The sequence below is a fragment of the Myotis nattereri genome, assembly GCF_964212035.1.
Source record: "Myotis nattereri genome assembly, chromosome: 6".
NCBI classification, from domain to species: Eukaryota; Metazoa; Chordata; class Mammalia; order Chiroptera; family Vespertilionidae; genus Myotis; species Myotis nattereri.
The window spans coordinates 45,344,637-45,370,856 of record NC_138081.1 but is presented as its reverse complement, the minus strand read 5'-3'; the positions used below and the strand labels follow the sequence as shown (position 1 = coordinate 45,370,856).

Sequence of the window (26,220 nt, the reverse complement as noted above, 5' to 3'; positions counted from 1 at the left end):
ACCTCCAGAACTGAGATGATTATCTGCTGTTTAAACCACCCAGTTTGTGGTACTTCGTTACAGTAGCCCCATGAAATGAATCCCGGACCTTTCCTAATTTAGGCAAACTTAGCCAAACATCCATGGGACTGCATACTCCCCGAGGGAGCAACTTTTTCTAAAGGACAGCTGTTGGCCGCCTAAGCTTTCTTCTAGAAAGCCAGCTCACTGTCTCAAGTTGCTGAAGGCGCTCTGCCACCAAATGGATTTAATGTGTCGGATTGATTAAAGTCTATTGTGTCATCTGTACGCTTAAAGATTCTTAAATGCACAACCAGTTCAGATAAATCAATTAAAATCCCCAACACTAATGTGGACCTTTTTTATTTCTAGGAAACCATTACAGGCCTCAAAACAGTTTCTACATATGAAAGCCAGAAAGTGTAGTAGTCTTACTTAAAATATTCTTTACTTACTCTTCTTGTCTCCCTAAAAATTACATGTATTTTTCTTTCCATTTTTGGGGTGAGAAGGGGGACAGGGAGGGTTATTGATAGCAAGTGGCCTATGATCAAGGGAAATGATATCAGTAAATTGTCAGTTTTCTGTTAGTCAGAAATAAATTTTCTTATTGTCTTGGGTTATAGGTGTTCACTAGAAAGAAGAAATAACTACCAAAGACAAAGAGCCTATCTTCAATTTTATTGTTTGGAATCTGCAATTACAAAGTTTTTTGAGGTCATTTCTTAAAACATTGCACAACACATGCACACATATTTAGAAAAGTTATAAAAATGTTCTTTAAAGTTCGTGCTCTAGTAGAATTTATTCTATTTTACAAGTCCAAGCATAAAAAATATACCCCAAATGCACTTCTAATTTTCCCTACAATCTTTTTTGTTTTTATCCTTATTGATTTCACAGAGGAAAGGAGAAGGAGAGAGGGATAGAAACATCAATGATGAGAATCATTGATCGGCTGTCTCCTGCACGCCCCCTACTGGGAATCGAGCCCGCAACCCAAGTATGTGCCCTTGACCAGAATTGAACCTAGAACCCTTAAGTCCGTAGGCTGACACTCTATCCGCTGAGCCAAACCAGCTAGGGCTCCCTACAATCTTACTGACATTATTTATAGTGAATGTGTATATACATAGAACTGAGGACATTATTTTACTGCCACAACCTTTATACAGATGTTATGACAAGTATATTCTATGTCAAGGGTACTTAATATTTGTAAACATTAAGAAATAAACATATTCCCTCTCCAAACCTCTAGCTACTGTTTGCTCACTATTTTTAACTTTTTTATATACACATAAATATATTTGGAAATGTGTATAAATCACAAACATACAGTTCAATGGATTTCACACACTGGACAAGCCTGTCACCAACCAGATAGACATGGAAAACTGTAGCACCCCAGAAACTTCTCCCATACTCCCTTATGGTCCATACAAGTTTCTGTTTAGTTTTATTTTGTGGTCATTGTAGGTGCTCTTTCTTTCTTAGGTGCTCACTGTTTTCTAAGGTGAAGATTTCCCTTTCTCATTGGATCATGCAACACTGAGCAGGTTCACATGTTCCCACAACCACCTTTGGGCAAAAATCATCTCTTCAGTCTGGGTATTTCCTGAGCACCCACTCAGAGGGGCCCACGCCCAGGTAGGAGCTCTCATATCTACTAGTAGACTTGAGAATGACTTCAGAGTGACTGTTCCAGGTTGGAGGCAGAGCTGACTTCAAACTGCTGTTGTACACCATTTTTAAAAATCAACCCTTGTCTCCCCTCAAGGTGTGCCATGACGGGGGAGTGTGTGTGTGTTTGTGGTGTGACTAGAATAAGCACAGTATTGGCACTTGCTGGGGAGGTTTAGAATGACACCTGGTCTAAGAAGGTTCTCTTCTCATGACACCTTAAAATTAAGAAGAAAGGAAAGAGCACAGAAGTAGAACCGATGGAATCTCGTAAACAGTTAATGCCATGTGCCAGGCACTATGCTGCTACTCTCAGGAAATATCTATGTAAGAAACCTATGTCCTTTAGCTCTCTTCTGCAATGGAAATTGGTCCTGGGTGCCCTTCCTTCCCTTCCCTTTCTTCCCGCCCCTTGACCTGGCTGGTCCCATTATCTGCTGCATCATTTGTTCCTTGACTCATCAAAGGAATGTAGGAGGCACAAGAAAGAATGATGCTCTTATTTAGTCCATGCAACTTGCTATAACAGGAGCTAAAAAGGAAAAAGAAGAGACCAGAAATAAAGCAGAAATTTGTTATCCATGAAGAGAGGAGTTCATTAAGTATTCTGAACAGCTTAAAATATGCATATGCAAACCGAAGACGGTGGTCTTCCTCTCTCAGGGCTCATTTTAAATTCTTTTCCTGTGTGTTCACTAAGTTGTTGATCCTGAGTGATGATGTCAATGTCTTTATTTACGATCTTCTAAGCTCAGCTTCTAGGAGCCTGCGAAGACGGTCTGTGCCATTATAAAGAAAGTTCTTAAAAGGCAGTTTCACACACTAATGACAAGGAGAGTTTTTTGGCTATTGGTATAAAACAAGGATAGCTGCCAAAATTGAGAGGAATATTAGATAAAAGTTTCCATGGTAACGGCTTCCTGCAGAAAACGTGATCCGACCTTCAACTGCTGGATAAATGACTTTCATTTTTGAGATGTATTGAGAAACCACGTTGATATCTTGGTCACCTAGGAAAACATGGACATTATTTTAGTGACAGGAAAGGTATCAATAGTCAGAGAGGAGACAACCAATGCATTTCTCTCAAGTCCTTTGTAATTGTAATTGGGGGAACAGTCCTTTTGTTGTAGAGGTAAAATGTTCCAGAAGAATAGAAGAGTGCTGATCACACGTGCCTTTTCGTGTTCCAGGTGTGAATGCAACTCAGGGGAAAGGTTGTGGACATCATTGCCTTTAAAGCACTTGGGGAACTGGGCAGGAGAAACGAGTTGAGACATACAGTGGCTTCCTTTTGCTTGCCTGCTCCAGAATCATTTCCACATAATTGCTGGAGAGGCAACAGGGCTTCATTTCCAAAAGGAGAGCTAATAAAGAAATACTAATTGCCTACTACAACAAACCCTTAGGAACCCAGCAAAATTTATTTAAAAAATACCACTCTATAAATCATGTATCTGATAAGAGGCTTGTAGTAAAAAAATATATAGAAGTCATACAAGTCAGTAGAAAAAAATCTGGTTAAAATTGGGCAGAGGATTTGAATAGACATTTTTCCACAAAAGTCGCACAGATGGCCAACAGACATAGAAAAGATGCTCAGGAGAACCAAGATGGCGGCATAGGTAAACACCTGAATTTGCTGCCGCGCACAACCACATTAAAACTACAACTAAAAGACAAAATGAATATCATCCAGAACCACAGGAATGCTGGCTGAGTGGAAATTATACAACTAGAAGGAAAGAGAAAAGCAAATTGAGTCCAGTAGGAGGTGCAGAGGTGTGGAAGTGTGGAGGTATGGAGGCGTGCGTGAAAGGGGCTGGCAGCTGGGTACGCTGTTGTCTTTTTCAGTTGGGAGGGAGATACAAGCTCCCTCCAGTTCCGGGTAAGCATTTGGGGACCCAACTCATAGGAGAGAAACTGGACTGTCTGGCATTGGGCAGGAACATGAGGGTGGCTTTCTCCCAGAGATGCTTGCAGCAGTCATTGTTCCTGCACGGGCCACGGGACACAGATCCGGGGACCTCTCCGAGGCAGAGCAGACTGGCAGCCATTGCGGTTTGCTCCGCCCTGGTGATTCCTTGAGATCCCTCCCCACCCAATTTACAACCCCACCCAAGCCCTGCGCAGAGGCTTTTGCATATGAATGGCCTGGCTTTTCTCTACCTAAAAACCTGGGCAGACTCAGTGAGTGCCAAAGCCCCACTGAAGCAAGTCCTGCCCCATAAGGGTGTCTCCAGCACAGCAGTTCTCCCATTGTAGACACAACTGGTCCTCACAGCCAATTGGCCTGGAGGTCAATTCTTCCCAGGGATACCAACAGCAATCAAGGCTTAACTACAACAAGACTGTGCACACATCCCACAAAGGGGTGCACCAAGAGTATCCACCTCAGGTACTTAGTGAGGCTGAGCCACTGGGCCCTATAGGACACCTAGCACACAAAGCCACTCTATCAACATAGGGAAGCAGCCAAAATACGGAGACAAAGAAATAAGTCACAAATGAAAGAAATAGATGAAAGCAAACTACTGGATATAGAGTTCAAAACCATGGTTATAAGGTTACTCAAGAATCTTCTAAAAACTTCCGAGAAATATAGCGAGACCCTCAAGGATATGAAAAAGGACCGATTAGAAATTAAGTATACACTGACTGAAATAAAGAATAATATACAGAGATCCAACAGCAGACTAGAGGATCTCAAGAATCAAGTCAAAGATTTGAAATACAAAGAAGCAAAAAACACCCAACCGGAAAAGCAAAAGGAAAAAAGAATCCAAAAATATGAAGATAGTGTAAGGAGCCTCTGGGACAATTTGAATAGTATCAACATCCGAATTATAGGGGTGCCAGAAGAAGAGAGCGAGCAAGATATTGAAAACCTATTTGAAGAAATAACGACAGAAAACTTCCCCTACCTGGTGAAAGATATAAGACTTCCAAGTCCAGGAAGTGCAGAGAACCCCAAACAAAAGGAATCTAAAGAGGACCACACCAAGACACATCATAATTAAAATGCCAAGGGCAAAAGACAAAGAGAGAATCTTAAAAGCAGCAAGAGAAGACACTCAGTTACCTACAAGGGAGTACCCATACGACTGTCAGCTGATTTCTCAACAGAAACCATGCAGGCCAGAAGAGAGTGGCAAGAAATATTCAAAGTGATGAATAGCAAAAACCTACAACCAAGATTACTTTATCCAGCAAAGCTATCATTCAGAAGTGAAGGTCAGATAAAGAGCTTCACAGATAAGAAAAAGCTAAAGGAGTTCATCACCACCAAACCAGTATTATATGAAATACTGAAGGGTATTCTTTAAGAAGATGATGAAGAAGAAAAAGGTAAAGATAAAAATTATGAACAACAAAGGGACAACAAATACATATCTATCAACAAGTGAATCTAAAAATCAAGTGAATAAAAAATCTGACAAACAGAATAAACTGGTGAATAGAATAGAATCAGGGGCATAGAAAGCGAGTGGACTGACAATTCTCGAGGGGAAGGCGGTGTGGGGGGTTCGGGAAGAGACTGGACAAAAATCGTACACCTATGGACGAGGACAGTGGGGGGGTGGGTAAGGGCAGGAGGTAGGGTGGGAACTGGGTGAAAGGGAGCTATGGGGGTTAAAAGGAACAACTGTAATAATCTGAACAATAAAGATTTAATAAAAACAAGAAAGAAAAGATGCTCAACATCACTAATCATCATGGAAATGAAAATCAAAACCACAGTGAGGTATCCCCTCACACCTATTAAAATGGCTGTCATAAAAAAGACAAGGAGTGTTGGTGACGATGTGCATTGTTGGTAGGAATACAAATGCACACAGCCACTATGGCAAACCTTATGGAGGTCCCTCAAAAAATTAAAAATGGAGCTACCATATGATCCAGCAATTCTACTCATGAGTATTTATCCAAAGAATATGAAAATACTACATAAAATATATGCACCCCCATGTACACTGCAGTATTATTTTCAGTAGCTAAGATAAAGAAGCAACCTAAGTATCCATCAGTGGATGAATGGATAAAGAAATTGTGACATACATATATATATATAGGTGGGGCAAAAGTAGCTTTACAGTTGTTCATATGGAAAACAATATAATAAGAATATAAGAATAAATTCTGTGTTTCAAAGCATCACAACTGTAAACTTACTTTTGCCCCATGCTGTGTATACACACTATTCAGCCATAAGGAAAAAAAAAAAAAAGAAATCTTGCCATTTGGGACAACACAGATGGATCTTGAGGGCATTATGCTACATGAAATAAGCAAAAAAAGACAAATATCATATGATTTTACTTATATGTGGAATTCAACAACAACAAAACCAACCTAACAGATACTGAGAACATATTGGTGGTTACCAGAGGCAGGGTAATGAGGGGTGGGAGAAATGGGTGAAGGGGATTAAAAAGTACAAACTTCCAATTATAAAGTGTTGGGAATGTAAAGCTCAGTATGGTGACTATATCAATACCGCATTGCTACGAGAGTAGACCTTAAAATCCTCATCACAAGAAAAATATGTATTTTTTGTAACTATGTACGGTGATGGATGTTAACTAGACTTGGGTGCTTTCACAATGTATACAAAGATCATGTCATTACGTTGTACACCTGAAACTAATGTTATATGTCAATACAATCTCAATAAAACACACACACACTCTAATACTTAAAAAAGACCTCCTCTCTGGTTCTCACCCCTGGGAATACATTAGAATCACTGGAAGAGACTTTTTTCCCTACTCAATTAAATTAGAATCTCTTAAAGTTGGGGCCAAGGTACTGGCAGTTAAAATGCTCCCTAGTGGCTCTGATGTGTAGCCAGGGTTGAGAACCCTTAGGGCCCAGGCCCCCTCAGCCTCTGGTTGAGTTCCTCTTCTCTAACACCCATCGGCCAGGGTGGGCTTGGTGCTGCCCAGCCGTCAGCCTCTGCCTCGTGGCACTGAAGAGAACACCTTGTTAAGCTTGCCTTTCCATCTTCTGGCGTGGAGTGCACAGAAGTCGCCAGTGCCTTTCCCCGGGGAGGGCTGCCTCCTCTGCCCTGACTGCTCTCTACCTCCTTGGAACCAGCAGCTGGAATGGCGGTCTGCCCTGGCAGGGCTGCGGAGGAAGCTGGCTGCGCTGCACCCCGAAGATTCAGGGGAGCTGTGCCCGTGTCTTGCAAGCACACTGATTTCTGCCTGGAGAAGAGGAAGGGGCAGTGTATTCTCTCGGTGGACTTCATGCACATGATGTGGTTCTCAAAAGGCTTTTTAAAAGGCTGGTGTCTAATGGCCCTAAATGCTGACAGAAATACTGACTGGCTCAAGTGTGGATCCCATAACGTGCTCCACCAACGCGCTGGGCTGAAAGGGCGGGTCATCTCCCACGCACCCCTTGACCCATTCACACTAAAAGCTTCTTGTAGAAAGCTGAGATGATGTACTATGATGATTTTCCACGGCCAACCTAAAGTTCTAGACCAGGGGTGGGCAAACTTTTTGACTCGAGGGCCACAATGGGTTCTTAAACTGGACCGGAGGGCCGGAACAAAAGCATGGATGGAGTGTTTGTGTGAACTAATATAAATTCAAAGTAAACATCATTACATAAAAGGGTACGGTCTTTTTTTTTTTTTTTTTTAATTTTATTCATTTCAAACGGGCCGGATCCGGCCCACGGGCCGTAGTTTGCCCACGGCTGTTCTAGAGGTATGTTTTTTCTGTAAATGAAAAAATTCATTTTTCAAAATTTAAATAGCTGTTTATAAGTACATAAAAGAGTTCTAAAAACAGTTTTTATTTATAAATGCATTTTCCCTGGTGTGGATGGCTGGGTATGGGTGCTGGGAAGGGACAGGCACACGTTCCCACACACGGGAGGGAGCTGGTCTCTGCCTTCGCCGCTCTGGCATCGTGAGTAGCTCCCCCCTTTGGACCAGCACTGTTGTTCCTGAGTACCTGTGGGATGTGGAGAGGACCAGGCACCTGTGCTTACCTGAGTTATGTTCTAGTACCTCTTCTTTTAACATCTGGAATCCATCTCCACCGCTGGCAAGGAAGCTCGGGAGGACCACCTGATACACCTCATCCGTTCTGAGAGGCTCGTAACGGGGCACTCGGCACCGGGTGCAGAGAACATCTAGTTTGACCACTCTGTCCCCAGGTTTTCGGGAAAGATCATACACCACGTGGATTCCTAGGAAAGAAGTGAGTCTGTATGTTTTCACTGGACCCAAAGGGAAATTTCTGTTTCCTGAGAAAAAGATATTGGCCAAAACCTGGAGCTGGGGCCCTGGGCTTGGTTTTCATTGAGTTTGAGCGTGAGTGAAATTTCAGCAGGAGTTGAGGTGACATTGCAGCTACCCTTCCTGGTTAGGGTGAGTCCTTCTGGGAGGCCCGAGAACCACTGGAGGAAAACGGGCTCTGGCTCAGAATGGGCAAGGACTGGCTCTGTGAGAGAAACTACATCTTTCCAAAATCCCAAATGAATTGGCTCAGCAGCTTTGGCAAATGAGAAATAGATGAGAGGGGCAGGCCATTTGTTACAATGCTGACGAGTACAAAATGGTGATAATTTGGACTTGAGTGACTTCCACAGGACATACGACTCCCCAGCACTGGGCTGGAGCATCAAAACCCACTGTTCCCCCCACTCTCTCCTGGAAAAACGCAGAATGTGTGTGTTACCCCTCAGGCAGCAGGCCTGAGCCCAGGCCCCCCACCTTCTGCAGCCCCTCAGTCCCAAGCGTTCTGCAGAGGGAGAGCGCCACAGTCACACCCATCGAGCGGGGCCACCATCTACAGTAAAAAAACCCCAAAACGAGGCCAGGCTATCCTTTCAGGATCAAGTAAGAATGTAAATGTAAAGGTTAATGCACGGGGCTGTGGAATTATTGACAAAAGCGTTTCAGAAGTCCTTGGCAATTTCAGAAGAATTTATTTTCATTCGATGTTCACTGGAATTCGTGGGATGAGCAGGGCAGGCAGGTTTCCTCTGCATTCGGAGATGTTGAGGACTTGCCCAGGTCACCGTGGAACCAGACCACTATAGGGTGAGGCCAGGGCTGGAGCCCGGCCAGAACAAATGTTCCGCCCAATTCGAACCCCTTGCTTCAATAATCAGGTGTGTCTACGCAGCAGGCTGCCCCTCCCGGAAATCGTCCGTGTTAATAACTGATTGGACGCTGCACGCCTCTGAACCTCTGCAGGGTTCCAGGTGGTTATGACTAGAACACAGGAAGGACTTTATTTTATTTTATAAAGAGTACTGAATGTTTGAACAACTAAGATTTTAATAGAAACGACTTCAAGGCAGCTGGCCCGTTCGAGTTAGGAGGGCCTGCGCCTGCATAGGGCCCACCTGCTGTCCCATCAATACTGCTCAGTGCTGGGCCTCGGAGCTTTGGCGCTGACCTCATCTCGGTGGTCTGCGAGTCCGCATCCTTTAAAAGACTGTGCACCAGGGTTGGACTATGGAAAACCTGAACAGGCCTGGCCACAGAGGTCCTGGTGAAGAGGAGCGAAGGCCACCAGCTGGAATCCCACCTCACCCGGGAGGGACTTACCGCCCACCTGCAGGAACTCGCCAGTGGACTGGCCGTAGCGGTGCACGCTGTGCTCGAAGGCCTTCTTCAGGGTGGAGCCCTTTACTTGGACCAGGTCAAAGGTGCCTCCGAAGGGTAAGACGGCCGCCAGGTTCTCCCACGTGATCGTGCCTGAGGGTGGTCACAGAGGAGGAAGAAGGAGGTATCTTGAGAACAAGCATTCCCCAGACCAGCTTCCTTTAGGGCTGGCGGGGGAGACCAGGGGGATGGGAGGCGATTAGGTCAGCACCCGGAGTCTAAGTGGCTCCTGACGCAGCGCAGGTGGGAGTGGATTCAAGAGGCCCTTGGCCGTGCCCTCCCCCCTGAGCAAGTTGGCAGGAGCTGGTGACCGGCTGTGGCTCCCGTCGCCTGTGCCTAGCCTGGACCTCCTGGCGTGAGGCTGGGTCTGTGGTGAGTGTTAAGCATTGCTTAGGTCCTCCAGGCAGACAGCATTTCCCTGCTGCCTGCCCCCGACTGAGACAACGCGACCAGCTTGGGGCTTACACCAAAATGGGCTGGTTATGAGAGTGTATCAGGCAAGACAGCCTGAGTGTCTGAGCAGCTGTCTGGCTGGTGTAGTTCACCGTGTAATGTAACCCTGGATGTCTGTAAGTGCACGGAAAGGATTGAATCCAGTGGTATGTTTCCCAGTACAGAACAGTGTTGCCTTTCTCTTTCCAGATATCAGCGTGCAGGCTGCCAATACCTTGCATGAATCAGCAAAATTCCCATTTAACGTTGTGAGTCAGAAGCTTAGATCAAGCTTGGAGTCCACAAACCTCAGTCTGCTGCCTCCACATGCAAACACACCTGAGAAAACACGTCTGTGTGAGTGTGTGTGTGTGCGCGCACTCTCTGGGCTAGGCAGGACTGAGTGGCAGTTGGCTCGCACTGACACTGTGGTGCGTGGCAGGCTGCAGGGCTGAGTCTGCCCGTGGGCGCGGCCACCCCGAGCCCAGGGCCCGAGCCTGGGGAGCATACCATTGTTCCGCTCGTCAATGGGAGACCGGATGCCACCGCCGTTTAAAATGCACATGGACACGTGGTTCCAGGACATTTCATCCAAGTGTCTGAGGTTGTTGTTAATCTGCAACGGTAGCAGAGTTTACGTGAGTTATTCTGGGTGTTCCTCCTTGAAATCCCGTCCAGGAATGTGGTTGGCTCTCCTGAGGACATGAAGCTGCTTCTCCCCGCTCCCGTGTTCCCAGAGAGCTCTCAAGAGTCATCAGAATGAGAAGACAAATCAGACATGGTAACCCATCTCAAGCTCCGAGGCCCTCTCCTAAGACCCCGTGCTCTCCATGGGCCTCAGCGAACCGGCTCTGAGTCAGGCCAGGCCTCCGTTCGGGACTGGCCTACGGGGCTGTCCCTCCAGGCCCGGCCCCACACTGGCTCCTGAAGGCGGAACCTGAAAGCCTTTTGACTCCAGGCCTCAGGCCCACAGGACCCTGGCCTCCACGTCCAGGTCCCCAGGCAATTCCCAACCAGCTATTTTGAAGGCGCAAGGACAGCCTCCTGAAACTGGGGAGAATCAGTTGCATTCTTACTCTTCTTTTACAAAATATATGTTTAGTTACAAGAAATAAAATGAATATATTCTCGTTTGGAAAAAAAAATAGTGCAAAACGGAGAGTTTTCTTACTCCGGCCCCAGTCTCTTAGCGGAGAGGTAAGCATTGCTTACTGTGGAGAGCGGCCACAGTGTTTGGACAGGCTCAAGCCTCGGACTAAGGAGAGAGCACAGTCCTCTCATGGCCACGTGCAAGTCCCAGCCTGGAGGGCAGAGCCCTCCCAGCACAATTATAGCCAACAGCTGTAGTTGTAAGCTTGAACCTATGGTCTGAACACGTGGCCCCACGTGTTTGAGTGATGTGGGCTTGATAGAGTTCAGGTGCATGTAGTTGAGTAGGATTGAAACCCACGAGAATGTTGTAAACATCTTGACCGCACCCTTACTTTGCCTCGTGGAATCTGCTATGAAATAAAGACACGGCTTGTAGTCTGTGGTGCTGTCTCTCCATCAGAGAGGGCAGCGTCCCACTGAGACCCAGCTTTCTTTTCTTATTTGTCTTTTCTCAATCCTTCACTGTCCCCTCTCAGGGCCACCCTTGGCCGTGCTGGTGCGGCACAGCTTACGGCCCAGGGTGTTTCCTTCGGGCCCTTCCTCGAAACATCACACATCCTGGCGAATCTCCAGCCACTTCCCTCGCAGCCGTGGTTTTACCGTGGAGAGCGTGAACACTCACTTACATGGCAGACATTTACTGAGCGTGGCTGCGTCCCAGGCATGTGCAGAGCACAGGCCGAGAAGCGGCCCCGTGGGTGTGGGCTTTGCCTCTGACGGGGGAGACCTTGGCCCAGCAAAGCCCCCAGAGGGGTGGGCAGAGCGGTGCTTTGCAGGGTCACCTTGCTCAGCCTCAGGAGTGGTTGTCATCATCGTGAGTGTGTGTTGTCACCCTCTGCTTGTGCAGGAGGTTCCGGTCCCACCAGCCCTCATTCTCTGGAGCCAAGAGGACAGACCCGGGAAAGGCAGTCTCCACGTTAGGCCCAAGCAGATGTGTTTTACCTACTGTGTCTGCATCCTCAGAGGAGCAGAGTTTGCGTATTCTGATCATCTTACAGGAAAAGCAACACCCAAAATTCAGGCCAACACTGAACACCTTACAGTAAAGGCTTCAGTCCTTGCAGATCCAAGCGATGGCCAGCTGGTCTTGCTCACACGCCTCCCCAAGGTGCTCAGTGTGAATCCTGCCCAGCTCTTGTCTGGGCCCTGATTTTGTTTTAAATGCTCAGTTCTATAACCACCAGGTTGTCGCCCTGCATCTTCCCTCCCCCGCTCCGTCTCCCTCTTCCCCTCCGCTAGCCTGGGCCCTGCACCCCGTGGGCCACTCACCATGGCATCACAGATCAGGTTGCCCATGTTGCACTCCTGAAAGCGGCATGACTGACTGGAGCCGTTCAGGTAGACGACGGTTTTCCCCAGCTCCTGGGAGGAGTAATTGTCTAGTTTGACCCGCCATTTGTTAATGTCTGCTTTTATGGTCGGATCTGGAAGAAAAATAGACAAATAACAACAACAACAAAAATGAGTCTGTAGTTAAAGCCGATCCCACACTGGCCTCCATTTTGAGGAAGGAATCCAACACCATTCTGCACCCTGTGTGAGTCTGCACTGCTTTACCGTGCTTATGTACATTGTGGTTTTGACTATGCAATTTCCTTAGGAGCCTCTATTCTGTTTCCTGGTACTAAGACCTGGAATGAACCTTTATTTGAAGACGTGCGGCGTCTCCGACCATCAGTTCATCACCTCTGAGTCCCGGCTGGCCCGCCTGGGATGGCGCTGGCGGTGCTGGTGGGTGATGAAGGCCCAGGGGCAAGTACACAGGCTGCTGAGGTTCTGCCGTCTGCGTGGCCGGCCCCTCCCTCTGGCTGTTGGGAGGTCTGTGTGGGGACCATTGCCCTTCAGGGCACTGTGGCCCCTCAAGGCCCCCCTTCCCTGACCTGATCACGCTAAGCAGCAGGCGGCAGGTGAGAGGTGTAGGAGTGTATCTGTGTGTACTGGATGAAAATGGATGACATAAGATGTATTTTTTACTCTGAGTCCCAGACCAAAAAGGAAGAAAGACACTCCTCCATTTGATAAATGCAGCTGAAGCCCCTGAGCTGGGGCGACTGGCCCCAGGCACACTGCTGCCGGGCGGGGCAGGGCTGGAGCCCTGCTCTGCCCGGTCAGAACCCCTTTGCTTCAGTCGTCAGCGGTCCTCTGGACGTGAGCTGAGAGTGGCTTTCCCACGCCAGGGCCAAGCTTGAAAAGGCCAAGAGGCAGGACAGTGTCTGATGCTAAAAGGACTCAAAAAAGCAAACAGGGATTTGTGGCATTTGGGTGTTTTAAATCTCTTTATCCACAAAAATGATAAATTCAGGAGAAGCCCAATTCTACAAAATATTATAGTCTTGTCCTGAAATAATAACAAAAAAAGGGAGGAAAAATCCAGCCACCTAATTTTGGGGTTAGTGGGACATGGCCCCGAGTTTCACGTACCTTCAGGAATGCTGCTGTTGAGAAGAATGGGATTTCCATGGGACGTGATGACATTTCCTTTTGCATCAAACTCAACCTTTAAATAGCCTAAGTATTTGCCAAAAGCATAGGCCTGGACCACAGGAACCTTCCGTCCGTCGTCGGAGGTGACGATGAATGGGTAGTTCCCAGCCGGCACCTCTTTGGAAGGCGGGGTGCCTAAAATAAAAGGGCCAAAGCTGATCAAGTCAGCCCTTGTACACGGCTGGCTACGGGCCAGCAGGCCACTGACCCGAGGGCAGTGAATTCTGAATTGATGACTTGCCAGCTGCTGCTCCACACAGCTGGTCTTTCAGAGCCCGTGGGGCACCTGCCATGTGTCCGAACGCCCCTTTGCCACACAGATCCTTCCATTCTCCCCTCAGCAGGCATTTGCTAAGCTCTTCCTGAGGCCAGGCACTGTGCCTGGTGCTGTGGGGACAGAAAGATGCAATACCGCTAGGATGATCCGCCCTCCCTCCTGACCCAGCCCCATTCTCACTACCCACTTCACTGCACTGTAGCTTCCACACCCGTAAAAGGGTGAAAGAACTCCTACTTCACAGGGCTGCTGTGCGGATTCAATGTCTGAACTCCCTGGCCCAGTGCCTGGCACATGGTAGATAATAAACGCATATTTCCTTCTTGTGAGGTGATGGCAACCTCTAGACACGCTAGACATACACTCCAGACCAGGGGTGGGCAAACTTTTTGACTCGAGGGCCACAATGGGTTCTTAAACTGGACCGGAGGGCCGGAACAAAAGCATGGATGGAGTGTTTGTGTGAACTAATATAAATTTAAAGTAAACATCATTACATAAAAGGGTACGGTCTTTTTTTTTTTTTTTTTAGTTTTATTCAACTAGTAGTTTGCCCACGGCTGCTCCAGACCTTAGGACTGTTAATGAACGAGAACAGAAATGACAAAGGGCTGCCTTCAGGTTTTGCTGCTAAATCCTGGGTCCCCTCAGATGGCTTTCGGAAGAGCCACATTCACCCTCTGGCTGACCAGCACGCACACTACCTGTCCACCAGACCTCACATGGAAGTTTGGCTGATTTCCGTCTCAAAGGGGACCCCTGAGAGAGCCGTGGGAGCCACTCATCACCCCACTGTGCCTCCTGGGCACGTGTCTGCATGAGGGTGGGGAGCCCGGGATACAGGGAGCCTCGCATCACCAGCACGTTTCAGTTCTGTGGCTGCACCCCTCCTTCAGGCACGCTGCAGTTCATAGCTACCTCCTCGGCGACAATGACCTAGTTTGGGTTGTTCTGATAGAACAGATACCCTCGACCTGCCACTGGTCCTATCACCTCCCTCCTTCCTACCAGATGTTAGGGGTCCAGGGAACTTCAGCAGGTATTGCTTACTCATACGGACAGGTTACGGGAGTCAGGCAAGAGCCAAGCCGGGGCTATATCTCATTTAATCCTCCAAGAATCTCACGAGGCAGGTCCTATTTTTATCCCTGATTTATAGAGTAGCAGACTGATTGTCTTAAGACTTAGACTCATGTCCAAGGTCCCAAGGCTGGTATGCGAAGGGCACATTGAAAAGCAGGCTGTGAGGCACTGAAACTCTGTTCTCTCCTCACCCGACACAGCCCAGTGTTCTGTTCTCCTATGACCAGCAAGAGCTGGTTGCCAAAGGCCCCTCACCGAGCCAAGTGCAAGCCCGGGCGGCCCCTCGGGCCCTATGCTGTTTCTGGGCTTGTCTTTACACCTAAGACGAGATGCAGTGCATGTGATGGAAACCCGCCCCTGCTCTGCTCCTGTGCGAAGGGCACCCCCTCCAGCTCAGTACCCACAGAGAAGTGCTGCAAAGGCCAGCACTCACAAGCAGGAAGGGCTGCTGCCAACCTTCATTCCCCATTTTCTGGAAAAAAAGAAAAAAAAAGAAAAAGAAGGCCTTAGCACTTTATTCTTAGGAAAGCACCTGACTTGAGGAGCCGTGCAGGCCTTGTCCCATCTCCACCTGCAGTGTACAGTTTTATGGGCTGTGGCAGTTGTGGATGATCTGGAGCAGTGCACAGTAGCAGGGAAGTTTAACATTCTCATCATGCTCATTCTGTTCTGTGGGCAAGCCTGGAACCTGCTTTTAGGGGGTCAGGGGGTGTGGCAGGCCCCTCCCACCTTCTCAGCTGGGGTGGGTTACAGTAGGTGGTTCTCTGAGCCCCGAGAAGCTTGGGGAGGCGCAGTTCCCAACATATCCACAAGGTGGCGCAAAACACCCGTCCAGGAGGAAAGAGCACTAAATGCGTTTCGGAAAGGACTGGCAGTTCCCTGGAAACCCAAGAGAAGGGTTAGCCTGTATTTTTCTGCCTTCCATAGAAATATCTGAACTTGAACAGAATGTAAGCGTTAGAAATCTGAGGATGGTCAGATGCCCCATCAGGTCAGCACGTTCTCTACACACGGGAGCTACAAATCCCAGCTCCCATCCGGCAGGGAACGCTCTCCAATCCTGAAAGCCCATGATGCTCCTTTTCTTAGAAGAGACGTGTCCTCGGTGTCTTACTTGGACTCAATCAGGTACCGGGAGGCCACTTCCTCTGTGGCGAATCCCTGCCGCCACGGCGGAGCCCTCTCTGCCCCCCTCCCCCTACTTGGGACCCCTGAAAACCACAGGCAGAGAAAACAACCCCGGACTCCACATTTCCACACCATTCCATGTTCTGCCAAAGACGTTCATACCCAAAATATCCACTCCACACATCTGTCTTTAGAAACCCAGCTCGTCATCTTGGCCCAAGTTATTCACCAGAACTCTATTCCAGCCACGCGGCAAGGAAGTAATCTGGGAGTCAAACTTGGAGAGGCAGAAGTTGTGGGCTGGCATTTAGAGTTGGTCAGGGGGCATTTCCTAGCACAGAGTGGGTGCCTGAGAGGCCCTAACAGGGAGTGTCCCGCCCGGGAGCCCTGGCCACAGCAGCCCCTCAGGACCCCGATGGTGTCAAGGCCAGAAGGGGCTGAGAAGGTGGGTCATGGTGACCCGGCTGCCAGGGAGCAGGACGTTCACATGGTTTCCAATGGGCTGAGTGAATTACAGGTGGTTTTAAAAAAACATTTTTATTGATTTCAGAGAGAGGAAGGGAGAGGGAGAGAGAGAGAGAGAAAGAAACATCAATGATGAGAGAGAATCATTGATTGGCTGCCCCCTGCAGGGCCCTTCCTGGGGATTGAGCCCACAACCCGGGCACGTGCCCTTGACTGGAATCGAACCTGGGACCCTTCAGTCCGCAGCCCAATGCTCCATCTATTGAGCCAAACCCGATAGGGCTATAGGTGTTTTTTTAAAAATCAAGGAACTCTTACCATTTGTCACAGCATGGATGGAACTGGAGAGTGGATAAATACCACATGATCTCACTCATTTGTGGAATATAATGAACAACATAAACTGATGAACAAGGACTGACCCAGAGACGGAGAGGCATTGATTGGACTGTCGGGCCTTGGAGGGAAGGTAGGGGAGGGTGGGGGGGAAGGGGAAAGATCAACCAAAGGACTTATATGCAAGCATATAGGCCTAACCAATGGACATGGACAACGGGGGGCGGGGGGGGGGGAGGGAGGGGGGAGGGCATGAGTGGGGGGTGGGGGGGTAGAGGGTAACGTGGGGATAAGGACACATATGTAATATCTTAATCAATAAAAAATATATTAAAAAAAATCATCACCCAAGAACATGCTTATTGATTTTAGAGAGAGGGAAAGGAAGAGAGAAAGAGAGAGAGACGGAGAGAGAGAGAGACATCGATCAGTTGTCTTCCAGTACTTGCCCCAACTGGGAACAGAACTTGCAACCTAGGTATGTGCCCTGACCCGGAATCGAACCCCCAACCTTTTGGTGGACAGGACAGCACTCTAACCACCTGAGTCACACCAGCCAGGGAAAATTATAGAATATTTTAATGCAATCCATATTATTTTTTTTTCTTTTTATTGAATTTGTTGGGGTGACTCTGGTTAACAAAATTATACAGATGTCAGGTGCACCATTCTACAACACATCATCTGCATACTATGGTTTTTCATATCTATGGGAATCGGTTTAAGAACTTCCAAACTGCTATGAAGGACTGGATAAAAATAATTGGTAATTAGCATATTTCACATCATTGCTTCAGTCTTTCTTTTAAATTACCTGGAGGTGCTCTCTTCCAGCAGACACTGTTTTATCTGTCTGCTTCTCTACATCTCCTCGGGCAAGGTCGCCGTTATCGGATGCCTGGCTACGGCAGCCTGAGTGACCTTTCCGCTTTAAAGTGTGCTCCTGCCCTAACTGGTTTGGCTCAGTGGACAGAGCGTCGGCCTGCGGACTGAAGGGTCCCAGGTTCGATTCCGGTCAAGGGCATGTACCTTGGTTTTGGGCGCATCCCCAGTGGGGGTGTGTGCAGGAGGCAGCTGATCGATGTCTCTCTCTCATCGATGTTTCTAACTCTCTATCCCTCTCCCTTCCTCTCTGTAAAAAATCAATAAAAAATATATTAAAAAAATAAAATAAATAAAATGTGCTCCCTGCTTTAAAATATTTCCTGCTGGCCATAGGCAAAACAATGCAATTTTTGGCGTGAATATCATAAACTATTGTATCTTCATGACGTGGCTCTTTCTCTCTTTACCAGCTTCATCTAGACTAGACCAACAGCCCTGCACATCAGCAGTCGGTCCTTTCATTCCTAGACCACACCCACCTCCACAGCCTTCCACGAAGGACTAAGACCTGGAGCTAGAGACCTACAGGAGAATTACATCATTGTGCTTTAGTTTGTTCATCCGTGAAATGAAGAAAATAACAATACCTGCCTTGCCGGGTTGTTGGGAGGATTAAAGAAGTTAATGCAACAAGTGAAGCTGGCTTAGGCAATTGCTCAAAAAGATTAGAGGTAATCAGGTATCAAGCTAACTCTTGGACATCTTTCTGACCTTAGCCCAAATGTCATTTCCTCATGAGAACACTCCTATCATCCTGAGACTGACCTCCTCCCCCACAGGCGCCTTAGGTCATCCTTAACTCAGAATGTCCTGTCTCCCCATGTTTCCTTGCTGTCTCTGAACCTTTCATGTATGTGGGGTCGCTGACTCTCTCATGTATGTGGGGTTCCCATGTGTATGTATCTTAGTTAAATTTGGTTATTTTCTCTTGTTAATCTGTCCCATAATTTAATTATTAGAGCAGTTGAAATAACCTTGAAGGTAAAAGAAAAGTCTCTTTCAACTGAAGGACTTGTATGCATGCATATAAGCATAACCAATGGACATAGACACTGGGGGGTTGGGGAGGCCAGGGGATTGTCAAGGGCGGGGGAAAAAAGGAGACAAATGTAATACTCTTTGTAATACTTTAAGCAATAAAACAATTAAAAAAAGAGAGAGAGAGGAAAGTCTCTTCCTCCCCTAAAATGTGACGTTTGACTGATTTGCACACTGGTAAGAAGAATCGGATCAAGGTCAGTGTGCAGGAGAGACTATTCCACAATGTGACCACTGCCTGAGACCTAGGCCAAAAGAGGTTGCTTCCTGAATCCCAGGCTGTCGGTTGACCCTCTCCTGCTCCCCAGGCATGCTGGTTCCTGGCACAGGCTGTCACCCCTCCCCAGGCAAGTTTGCAAGTCACCTTTCCCTTATCTGGGGCAGGACACTCCCGTGTCCTTATCCATCCTGCCCTGTCTCTGTGACCCCTGAGCACCTGCCACGTTGCCCTGACGTGTCTCCCTCATGTGTAAAGTCCCTGAATAAACTCCACAAGCACTGTGCAGTTTATTAAGGGCCGCGGTATCTCTGGAATTTGCCTAGCACATAGCAGGTTAGGTGGTGGATAAATGTTTGTTGAATGACTAAGCTGAAGTAATTTAGCCAACACTTTTCCATAGATCAGACAAGATTTTGATGCCTTTTCTGTGGTGAAACCCATTTGTAGAGAGGGGCAATGCCTGTGTGCCCACACCAACTCCCCACAATTACATTTCCTCAACTAAAGCTCGTTTGGGCTCCCAAAGCGAATCAGGAGCTGGGAGTCAAGAGAACGGGTTTTGGTCCAAGCTCAGTTTCAATCTGGTTTCGTGATCGTGGGAGAGACGTGGAGTTCCTGGGGTCCACATGTATTTCCTAACTCTATAAAGAGAGGTTTGATTGGTGTTTTAAGCCAAAAGTGGTTTCAGGTTTCGTTGTTGTTTTTTAAAGCTCTGAGCATGGTTAGCACACAGAACTTGTGTGGCAGTGAGAGCCGTGAAGCAGGCTGCTCAGGTCGTGAAGCGTGAGTGAAGTCTGGCTTCAGGGTCTGCCCGGCACTCTTCAGGGCACCGTGTGGAGACTGCTGGCCCAGGTGCCCTCCACGCCCAGCAGTGAGGCCAGCTGCCGTGTGCCCTGCCTCTTATACAGGAGCAGCTCCGGACGCCCAGGGCTCCCTCCCACCTTCACAGCAGAGGTAAGAGGTGGTTGTCAACGAGAGTGCCGAGTCATGGTCTCCCTGGCCACCTCTGTGCCCCACCATGATGCGCCCACTGCCATGGTCCCTCAGGGAACCCAAGGGGCCACATGATATTGTCCATATCCAGACTGTGTTCCTCGTTTCTGCACATGGTTCAATTTACTCCTCACATTCTTGCTCTTGGGCTTTCAAAGACAACTGGGAGGTTGAAAAGAGATTAATTATGCATCTTCAGGTAGTACTCAGCATGGCACCCAAGGAGGATGGTCTACAGCAGCAATTTTCTTTTCTTTTTTTAAAAATTGAATTTATTGGGGTACAGGTTTCAAAAAACACCATCTGCACACACGGCATCGTGCACCCATCGCCCCAAGCAAAGTCTCTTTTCGTTCCCATCCCCCCACCCCCCTTTGCCCACCTCCACCCGGCTCCTTCTGGCTATCACCACACTGTTTGTTGTCTGTGTCTATGTGTTATATATACATGGCTTTTTGCTTAATCCCTTCACCTTCTTTCATCCAGTCCCCCAAAATCCCTTCCCTCTGACAGCTGTCAGTCTGTTCCATGCATCCATGCCTCCATTTCGATTTTGTTCATCAGTTTATTTTATTCATTATATTCCACATATAAGTTGGACCATATATGGCACTTGTCTTTCTATGACTGGCTTATTTCACTTAGCATAAGAATCTCCAGATCCATACATGCTGTCACAAAAGATAAGCTTTCTTTTCGTTTTTACAGCTGCATAGTATTCCGTTATGTAAATGTAACACAGCTTTTTTTACCCACTTATCTACTGATGAGCATTTGGGTGGCTTCCAAATCTTGGCTATTGTAAATAAGGTTGCAATGAATATAGGGGTGCATATACTCCTCTGAATTGGTATTTCAGGTTTCTTTGGGTATATACCCAGAAGTGGTTTCACTGGGTCAAAAGGCAGTCCCATTTTTAATTTTTAAAAATTTTAAATATACTTGTATTGATTTTTGAGAGGAAGAGAGAGGGAGAGATAGAAACACCAATGATGAGAGAGATCATCGATCAGTTGCCTACTGCACACACCTTACTGGGGATTGAGCCTGCAACCCAGGCATGTGCCCTGATGGGGAACTGAACGGTGGGTTGATGTTCAACCACTGAACCACACCAGCTGGGTTTGAGGTCTTTTTGGTTCTATATAAATTTTTGGAATATTTGTTCTAAATCTGTGAAACATGCCATTGGTATTTTAATAGGAATTGCATTGAATCTATAGATTACTTTGGGTAGTATGGGAATTTTAATGTTAATTCTTCCAATCCATGAACATGGTATATGTTTCCACTTTTTGTATCTTTCTCAATTTCTTTCTTCAGTGTCCTATAATTTTCTATGTACAGATCTTTTTACCTCCTTAGTTAAATTTATCCTAAGTACTTTATTTTTTGTTGTTGTTGTTGCAATAGTAAATGGGATTGTTTTCTTAATTTCTCTTTCTGATAGTTCATTATCTTATATAATAAAAGCCTAATATGCTAAGTGTCCAGTCATCCCGTTGTCTGTTCAACCAATCAGAGTGCAACATGCTAATGATATGCTAAGGCTGCTCAACCGCTCACTATGACATGCACTGACCACCAGGGGGCAGACAGTTGACTGATTGACCAGTCGCTATGATGTGCACTGACCACCAAGGGAGCAGACACTTAACACAGGAGCAAATAAATAAAATCAGAAATGAAAGTGTCGCTCAGTCAGAAACCAGGCTCATGGCTGGAGAGCACAGCGGTGGTGGTGGGAGCCTCTCCTGTCTCCACGGCAGTGCTAAGGATGTCCAACTATGGGCTTAGGCCTGCTCTCCAAGGGCTACCGGACTGTGAGAGGGCACAGGCCTGGCTGAGGGACCCCCCCACCCCAAGTGCATGAATTTCATGGACCAGGTCTCTAGCTGGTGTATAAAAATGCCACCTGTTTCTGAATATTAAATTTTGTATTTGCTACTTTGCCAAATTTATTTATTAGATCTAGTTGTTATTTTTTTGGTGGAGTCTTCAGGGTTTTCTATGTACAATATCATGTCATCTGTGAATAATGACAGTTTTATTTCCTCCTTCCCAATTTGGATGCCTTTTATTTCTTCTTGTCTGAGTGCTGTGGCTAGGATGTCTAGTATTGTGTTGAATAAGAGGGGTAAAAGCAGACGTCTCTGTCTTGTTCCTGATACGAGGGCAAATCTTTTAGTTTTTGCCCACTGAGTATGATGTTGGCTGTAGGTTTGTTATATATGGCCTTTATTATGTTGAGGTATGATCCCTCTACTCCCACTTTGTTGAGAGTTTTTTTTTTTAATCATAAATGGGTGTTGGACTTTATCAAATGCCTTTTCTGCATCTATTGATATGATTATGTGATTTTTAGCCTTCATTTTGTTTATGTGATGTATCACATTTATTGATTTGTGAATATTGTACCAACCCTGCATCGTTGGAATAAATCTCATTTGTTCATGGTGTATGATCTTTTTAATGTATTGCTAGATATAGTTTGCTAATACAGTGGGGCCTTGACTTACGAGTGTCCCGACTAACAAGTTTTTTGAGATACCAGCTGTCTCTCCGCCGATTTTTTGCATTGAGTTGGTAGAGTAATCTGAGTTAACGAGCTCCTTAACGAGCTCAGTCTCAGAATGAATTAAACTTGTAAGTCAAGGCCCCACTGTATTTTGTTGAGGATTTTAGCATCTATGTTCATCAGGGATCTTTGTCTATAATTTTCTTTATTTCCAGAGTTTTTATCTGGTTTTGGAATTAGGATAATGTCGACCTCATAAAAAGAGCTTGGAAATCATCCCTCTTCTTGAATTTTTTGGAATAGTTTGAAGAGAATAGGTGTTAGTTCTTCTTGGAATGTTTGGTAAGACTCACCTGTAAGTCCATCCAGTCCAAGACTTTCGTTTGCTGGGAGTTTTTTTGATAACTGCTTCAATTTCATTTGTTGTAGTCGGTCTATTCAGGTTTTCTGATTCCTCCTGATTCAGTTTTGAAAGATGGTGTGTTGCTACGAATTTATCCATTTCACGCAGGTTGTCCAATTTCTTGTCATATTGTTGTTTATAGTATTTTCTTACAATCCCTTGTAATTCTGTGGTGTCAGTTGTTACATCTCTTTCATTTCTGATTTTATTTATTTGGGTCCTTTCTCTTTGTTTCTTGATGAGTCTGCTTCAATCTTGTTTATCTTTTCAAAGAACCAGCTCTTGGTTTCATTGATCCTTTGTATTGTTTTTCTTTAGTCTGATGCTATGTCATTTATTTCTGCCATGATCTTTATTCTTTCTTCTACTTTCTCTGGGCTTTTTTTTTTTTTTTAAATATATTTTATTGATTTTTTACAGAGAGGAAGGGAGAGGGATAGAGAGTTAGAAACATCAATGAGAGAGAAACATCGATCAGCTACCTCCTGCACACCTCCCACTGGGGATGTGCCCACAACCAAGGTACATGCCCTTGACCAGAATCGAACCTGGGACCTTTCAGTCCGCAGGCCGATGCTCTATCCACTGAGCCAAATCGGTCAGGGCTTCTCTGGGCTTTGTTTGTTGTTCCTTTTCTATTTCTTTTAGGTGTAGATTGTTTATTTGAGATTTCTCTTTCTTCTTGAGGTAGGCCTGTAATGCTATGAACTTCCCTCTCAGGACTGCTCTCCCTGTATTCCATAGATTTTGGGTTGTATGTTCATTTTCATATGTCTTCAGTAACTTTTGACTTCTTTCTTGATCTCATTGTTAACCCAGTGTTTAATAACATGTTATTTCGTCTTCATGTATTTGAAAGTTTTTCACTTTTTTTTTATTGTTGATTTCTAGTTTCAAACCATTGTGGTCAGAGAAGATGCTTATATGATTTCAATCTTCTTGAATTTCTTAAAACTTATTTTGTGGTCTAACATGTGGTTTATCTTTGAGAATGTTCCAGGTGCACTTGAGAAGAATGCATATTTTGCTGCTTTGGGATGAAATGTTCTGTAAATATCAATTAAATCCGTCCAATCCAGTGTGTTGTTTAAGGTTGCTGTTTCTTTATTTTTTTGTCTGGAAGATCTATCTATTGATGTCAGCTGAGTGTTAAAGTTCCCTACTATGTCTGTATTGCTGTTGATCTTTCTCTTAATGTCCATCAAGATTTGCTTTACATATTTAGGTGCTCCTATGTTGGGTACATATATGTTTACAAGGGTTATAACCTTTTGTTGGATCAATGCCTTTAGTATTATGTAGTGACCTTCTTGGTCTCTTTTACTGCTTTTGTGTTTAAGTCTATTTTGCCTGATATAAGTATTGCTACCTTACCTTAACATTTTTTCCCATTTCCATGTGCATGGAATTTTTTCCCCATCAATTCACTTTCATCTGTGTACATCTTTAGTTCTGATATGGGTCTCTTGTAGACAGCATTTATATGCGTCATGTTTTCTTATCCATTTTGATTGGAGCATTTAGTCCATTTACATTTAAGGTTATTATTGACTAGGGGCCCGGTGCATGAAATTTGTGCATGGGTAGAGTCCCTTGGCCTGGCCAGTGATCAGGGCTGATTGGGACCTTCCTTTTCCCAGGTGCTGGCTGGGGCTTTTTTTCATTCTGCATCGCCCACTGGTGGTCAGCGCACATCATAGCGAGCAGTCCAACTCCCGGTCAGTCTAACTCCCAGTCAGTTGAACTACCAAAAGGACAATTTGCATTAGTCCTTTATTATATACTACAGGCCCGGTGCACAAAAATTTGTGCACTCGGGGGGGGGGGGGTGTCCCTCAGCCCGGCCTGTGCCCTCTCGCAGTCTGGGACCCCTCGGGAGATAACGACCAGCTGGCTTAGACCTGCTCCTGGGTGGCAGAGGGCAGGCCCAATCCCTAGTTGCAGCCCTCTTCGGGCTCAGAGCAGGGCTGATTGGAGAGTTGGGGCGCCACCCCCTGTCATGCACAGAGCAGGGCGGATTGGGAGGTTGCGATGCCACCCTCAGTCACGCTCAGGGTAGGGCCGATTAGGGGGTTGGGGCACCGCCCCCTGTCACACTCAAGGCAGGGTCGATGGGGAGCTGCCCCTGTCTCGCACAGAGCAGGGCCCATCAGGGGGGTTGGGGCTCCGTACCCTGTCACACACAGAGCAGGGTCAATCAGGGGGTTGGGGAGCTCCCCCCTGTCACTCACAGAGTAGGGCCGATAGGAGTTGGGGCACCGCCCCCTGTCACACACAGAGCTGCAGGGCGATCAGGGGGTTGGGGAGCTCCCCCCATCAGGCACACAGCAGGGCTGATCAGGGGGCTGGGGCGCCGCCCACTGTCACACACAGGCAGGGCCCATGGGGGGGGGGTTGGGGCACCGCACCCTGTCACACACAGAGCCGCAGGACGATCAGGGGGTTGGGGTGCCGCACCCTGTCACACACAGAGCCGCAGGACGATCAGGGGGTTGGGGAGCTCCTCCCTATCAGGCACAGAGCAGGGCTGATCAGGGGGTTTGGGCACCTTCCCCTGTCACAAACAGAGCAGGGCGGATAGAGAGGTTGTGGCCCTGCCCCCTGTCACACAGAGCCACAGGGCGATCAGGGGGTTAGGGCGCTGCCCCCTGTCACATTGATCCCGGTGCCAGGAGGCCTCACAGCTCTGCTGATCCTGGTGCTGGGAGGCATATTACCCTTTTACTATATAGGATAGAGACCTGGTGCATGGGTGGGGGCCGGCTGGTTTGCCCTGAAGGGTGTTCTGGATCAGGGTGGGGGTCCCCATTGGGGTGCCTGGCCAGCCTGGATGAGGGGATGATGGCTGTTTGCAGCTGGTCACACACCCTTCAGGGTGGGGGTCCCCACTGGGGTGCCTGGCCAGCCTGGGTGAGGGGCTGAGGGCTGTTTTCAGGCTGGTGGGTGATTGAAGCTCCCAACTGCTCCCTTTTTTCTTTTTTATTCTGGGCCAGCTTTAGCTCTGACTCCAGCTCTGAGGCCTCTGCTGCTGAAAGCAGGTATCTGGTTTGTTTGTGTTCTATAATCAAAGCACTGTATCAACTCCAGCTCTGAGATCCCGGCGGGCTGAAAGCAGGTTTCTTGGGTTTTGTTTAGCTTCTATATTTGTAACTATGTTTCAAACTGCAAAATCAGAGGCCGGCAAGACAGGCGGGGAACATTGGTTTCCTCCGTCACTGAAGCAAGCAAGCCTCATGTTAGTTTCAAGCTGCCTGGCTGCCGGCCGCCATCTTGGCTGGCAGTTAATTTGCATATCACCCTGATTAGCCAATGGGAAGGGTAGCGGACGTACGCTAATTACCATGTTTCTCTTTTATTAGATAGGATGATTTCTTCTTAAAGTAGGCCCTTTAACATTCCTTGAAATGCTGGTTTGGTGGTAATGGACTTTAACTTTTTTTGTCTGGGAAGTAGAACAGCAATTTCAACCTTTATCATTTAATGGTACACATAA

General features: G+C 46.9%; 1 protein-coding gene across 2 annotated transcripts in view; it reads right to left on the bottom strand.

Moving 5' to 3' along the window:
* Nucleotides 1-666: 666 nt before the first annotated feature.
* NT5E (5'-nucleotidase ecto) overlaps nt 667-26,220 on the bottom strand; it is a 65,520-nt gene continuing 39,966 nt past the window's right edge. Inside the window, exons 4-9 of one of the 2 annotated variants that reach the window (XM_081094408.1) lie at nt 13,319-13,516; nt 12,167-12,321; nt 10,256-10,361; nt 9,257-9,406; nt 7,687-7,887; nt 667-2,693 (exon numbers count right to left, since the gene is read on the bottom strand). In XM_081094408.1, the coding sequence (XP_080950534.1) occupies nt 2,530-2,693; nt 7,687-7,887; nt 9,257-9,406; nt 10,256-10,361; nt 12,167-12,321; nt 13,319-13,516 (974 nt within the window). In that variant the 3' untranslated portion in view covers nt 667-2,529. Of the gene's footprint in view, nt 2,694-7,341; nt 7,888-9,256; nt 9,407-10,255; nt 10,362-12,166; nt 12,322-13,318; nt 13,517-26,220 lie in introns of those variants that run through there. The other variant, XM_081094407.1, reaches the window with a different exon arrangement.